The sequence below is a fragment of the Arachis ipaensis genome, chromosome B10 (assembly GCF_000816755.2).
Source record: "Arachis ipaensis cultivar K30076 chromosome B10, Araip1.1, whole genome shotgun sequence".
NCBI classification, from domain to species: domain Eukaryota; kingdom Viridiplantae; phylum Streptophyta; class Magnoliopsida; order Fabales; family Fabaceae; genus Arachis; species Arachis ipaensis.
Window position 1 is genome coordinate 3,830,543 of NC_029794.2, and position 4,137 is coordinate 3,834,679.

General features: G+C 33.5%; 1 protein-coding gene across 2 annotated transcripts; it reads left to right on the top strand.

The window, feature by feature from the left end:
• On the top strand, positions 59–2,958 carry LOC110268291 (optomotor-blind protein-like). Of its 2 annotated transcripts, none has more exons than XM_021114261.1 (5): positions 59–1,022; positions 1,117–1,251; positions 1,700–1,866; positions 1,990–2,206; positions 2,418–2,958. In XM_021114261.1, exons 1-5 carry the CDS (start codon positions 351–353, stop codon positions 2,583–2,585), a joined length of 1,359 nt encoding a protein of 452 aa, XP_020969920.1. In that variant the 5' UTR covers positions 59–350; the 3' UTR covers positions 2,586–2,958. The 2 variants fall into 2 exon arrangements, with proteins under 2 accessions (XP_020969920.1, XP_020969922.1); XM_021114263.1 differs by having other exon boundaries at positions 60–1,022; positions 1,990–2,182.

Here is a 4,137-nt window from a genome sequence, read left to right on the forward strand (position 1 = left end):
TAATAATAATAATAAAAATATAATATAATATAAGTTATATAGTAGAAGTATGCTAGCCTAGCCGCACTCACTCTCCTCCTCTATGTTGTTCTTCTTAAGAGAGATTTTGTTTCCTTATATCACGCTATTTGTTTTTGAATGAATATTTTTTGTTACTCCTTTTAGATTATATTTTGTGATCCTTCAAATGGGGGCATTTTGGATCATGTCTGAATCATCTTCCTCTCTCCCATTTCATTGATTATTTAATCCCCATTGGATTCTCAATGATCTTCATCTCACATCTATATTATATGGCACCAATCAAACCTTAGGAGAAGCATCATCATTGTCATTACAAGAACAAGAACATGAACATGAACATGTGCAGCAACACAGGTAACACTGGTTGTGGTTGTGGAAGCAGTGGTGCTGCTAGCATGTGGAGTTCCGGTGTGAAGAAGCCGCAGAATAAGCGTCCAAGGATTCCAAAGAGAGGCCCTGGTGTTGCTGAGCTTGAGAAGATCCTCAGAGAACAAGAGAATATAGACACCATTTCAGATCATCATCATAGGGGGAACAATAACAACAATGGTGAATGTGCTTTTTCATTTCAATCAAATCATCATTCAAATCCTTTTCATCATAATTCTTCACCTTTGAAACCACATCATTATCATCATCTTCAGCCACCACCACCACCCTCCTCGCCACCTCGGCCGCCACATGTTCCTCCATCGGCAACAAAATCTGATCATTTAGTCCCAACTACTCCTCCACCATCCATTATGACATCTCCTTCTGTCTATGCTCACTTTGGAAGAAATGGTGGAGGATCAAGTTTGGTTAGGCCTGAACAGGAACTGTTTCCAATGAATCTAAGTTCATGTATGTCCAAGTCCAACATCAATGATGTCATAGATGTAAGCCAATCTGATTCTGGAAATTCCTCATCTAGGAATTTGTCTTCTGAATCTAATCAAATTTGGCCTCAACCTTCCACAATTCAAAAGAGAACTAATTCGTTTCCATCTCCTCCCATGGTAAGGTTTATGAAATTATAATAATGTTTACTTTGATTATCTGGTCTGTGTCTATGATATCAGTATCATGTGAAATTTAAACCTATGCTTGCAGATGAATCAGTTTCTTGGAAGTGGTATCCCTGCCTCTTCAGGATCATTGCCACTTGGACTGCACAATCATATAGAGCCCCCTTCAAACCAAAGTTCTTATTACAAACACACATCTAATGTCCCAGAGGAACATAAGGTATAAACTGTTCTATGTTCTTATTCCTCCATGCTCACATTTATGTTTCTACTAAAACAATAGTACATTTGGAACTGTTTTCTGTACTTTTTCTTCTAGTTGAGTAGGTTTTGTAAGGCATGTTTTACTTTAATTTCATATAGGCATTTGATTTCTTATAGTTGATGCCTTGATGCTATTAAGGCCAGTGATTGATTCAGTTCTTAGCTATTATTTTTCAAAAAGAATTTGCCAAATTCTCGACATATTTACCTTAATCTGTTTAGCTTAACAATTAAAAAGTTAATCAGATCTAGAAATCTCAATCCTTCTTGAGATTAAGTTTATTTGGGTCTGTGGGATATGAGAAGATTATAGAACAATGATGTAAAGAGCAACATTTTTGGATTTAGCAGCAATCTGAAATTTGCAGTTCTATCTTGACAACAAAGTTATATGTGTAATTTAGGTATCTGGCATGAAGAGGTCTCACCCTTCATCCTTGGAAAACTCACTGATTCCTCCACCTAACTTCCAAGTTTCTTCAATCTTTTCTCACCTTAGTAGACCTCATCAATCATCCATTACTGATACTCAAGGTGCAAATGGTTTCACCTCAGCCAATAATTGTTACAGGTAACTCCTTTGTTTACCATTATAGGCCTTATTGGTTTTTGTTTTCATTTTCAGTATCTTTTGTATTCAAGATAATGTTTTCATTTTTGTCTCTGCTTGTCTTTTTTTTTGTTTTTTTCTCAGGGATGCCAAACGGGGTAGTAGCAGTAGTTTGGATCTCAACAACAAAAGGTTCAATTCTGACATTGGTATGCATGGCCAAGCAAATTTCCCATCATTTGCAACTCATCATGATGTTCATCCACCACCACCACCTATGCATTTGTTTCAAGGTGTTCTTTCCAAGGGCACTATGCTCCCTTACCAAGTCATTGAAGTAAGTTGCAAGAAATTTCAGAAGGTCAATATTCTTAGCTCTTTGGTTATGTTTAGTAACAATCACCTTTTTTTTTAAGGAATGAAGCAAATACTTAATGTTCCTCTCTTAAGAAAAAAAAAATGTTCATTTTCTATCTATCCAAATGTTTAGAACAATGAAGGACACTTTTTCTTGATTATAGTTTGCATATCTAACTATACATTTCCTTTTTTCTGTTTTCGAAACATTATAGGATAGAACTGAGGACTCAAACCATCGTTCAGGATCAAATGCATCAGACAACAAGCCTTTTTATAATTTCTTAGGAGTTAAGGATCCAGAGTGGGGGAATGCACCTGGATCACATCACGGGCGATGCGAAGCAGGACGCTGCGGCATTGATCTTAGCTTGAAGCTTTGATTCTAGCAGGAAACCGTGAAGCAGTAACAATGGCTATGATGAGTATGCATTTGCAATGGTTTTGTGCTTGAAATCCAACAATGTTAACAAGCAAAGAAAGAGTGAATAGTTTCCTTGTCTTGGTTGAGGCCAAGGTAACTCGGAGTTATAGATAGAAGGGACTTGTTACATTGGAGACCATGCCTTTGGATTCAAGGAAACTGGAAATCAAAGATAAGAAGAAACCTTGCATGGGGATTTCATTTGACTTATGTTAGTTTCGATAGTTATGGTTTTATTTTATTTGAGACTTTTAATTTGATTACATTACATGTAATTCTATAGTTGCTCTATAGTCTTAGTAATAAAATTTTAAATTCGATGACACTCCATGTTTTGGTTCCTACAAGGGTTTGTTAGCATGAGCCAAGAAACAATAGCTCAAATGGCATAGTCTCTCTATATTCAATTAAGAGGTTGCGGGTTCGAATCTCCATATCTTCGGTAAAAAAAAAAAAAAGGTTTGTTTGGATGAAAATGCATGAGTGTTCTTTAAGAATTAAGAGGAATGTTATTTGGGACGAAACTCATTTGGGAAATTTTGGAAAAAAAAAAAAAATAGTTTTGTTAGCATGAAAATGCATGAGTGTTCTTTAAGAATTAAGAGGAATGTTATTTGGGACGAAACTCATTTGGGAAATTTTGTTTACTCTTCAAACTGTTCGCTAAATTTATTATTTTCTCAAAATAGGGGGGTTTTAAGTACTCATTTATCATTTTCTTTCCTTTGCCCTTCTTTACATTTCACATAGAATAATTAAACTTACTTAAAATGAAAATTAAATATGCCTCGTCTTTGTTTCCTTATCCCTAATGTAAAATTGTAAATCAAATTTGAATAAATTAAATAAAAATCAAATATTATAGTTTTAATTTAGATGTTTTCTTTATGTATATGAATTAAATGTAATATTATCCTTCTTCTTTCTTGCTTCTTTTTATTCTTCAGTTACGTTCTACTTCTGCGTTTTTTTCTAATATAGAAATTCTTTGTTTCTATAAAAAAATTGTCATTTTCAAATATATCTACATTTTTTTTTTCAAAAGATTTATATTTAGTTTCATAAAATTTGTATGTATGTATTATTTTAAATAAACAAATTTTGAAAACTTAATAATAATCACCAAATATTTTTGCGTTATCCTCGTGATAAAATTGTGAAAGAATAGAAAAAAAATAGATAAAGAAATTTTATTAATTGTTGATTGATTGAATTGAATTGTAAACTATGAGGGTCAAACTAAATATATATAGAGCATTATCCTATGAAAGATAAAAGCAAATAAATATAAGATAAGAACAACTAAAGATAAAATAAAGATAAGATAAGATAATAAATACTAAAATTGTAATTAAATTTATATATTTTGTTGGGCTGAATTTGTGGGACACAAGACTTCTTTATTGTTGTCATAAATTAAACTGGAAGAGTAGTTTAATACACCCCCGCAATCTGGTGGATGGAAAACGCGTCTTATGATGGCATGGAGTTGGCATCCCGTTTGGCACCCC

What these genes read in the sequence shown, in the direction of transcription:
- LOC110268291 (XM_021114261.1), top strand. Translation starts at nt 351, where the DNA reads ATGAACATGAACATGTGCAGCAACACAGGTAACACTGGTTGTGGTTGT. An exon ending in ATGTCCCAGAGGAACATAAG is followed by an intron (nt 1,252 to 1,699) that starts GTATAAACTGTT and finishes TGTGTAATTTAG; the next exon opens with GTATCTGGCATGAAGAGGTC. An exon ending in GTTGCAAGAAATTTCAGAAG is followed by an intron (nt 2,207 to 2,417) that starts GTCAATATTCTT and finishes GAAACATTATAG; the next exon opens with GATAGAACTGAGGACTCAAA.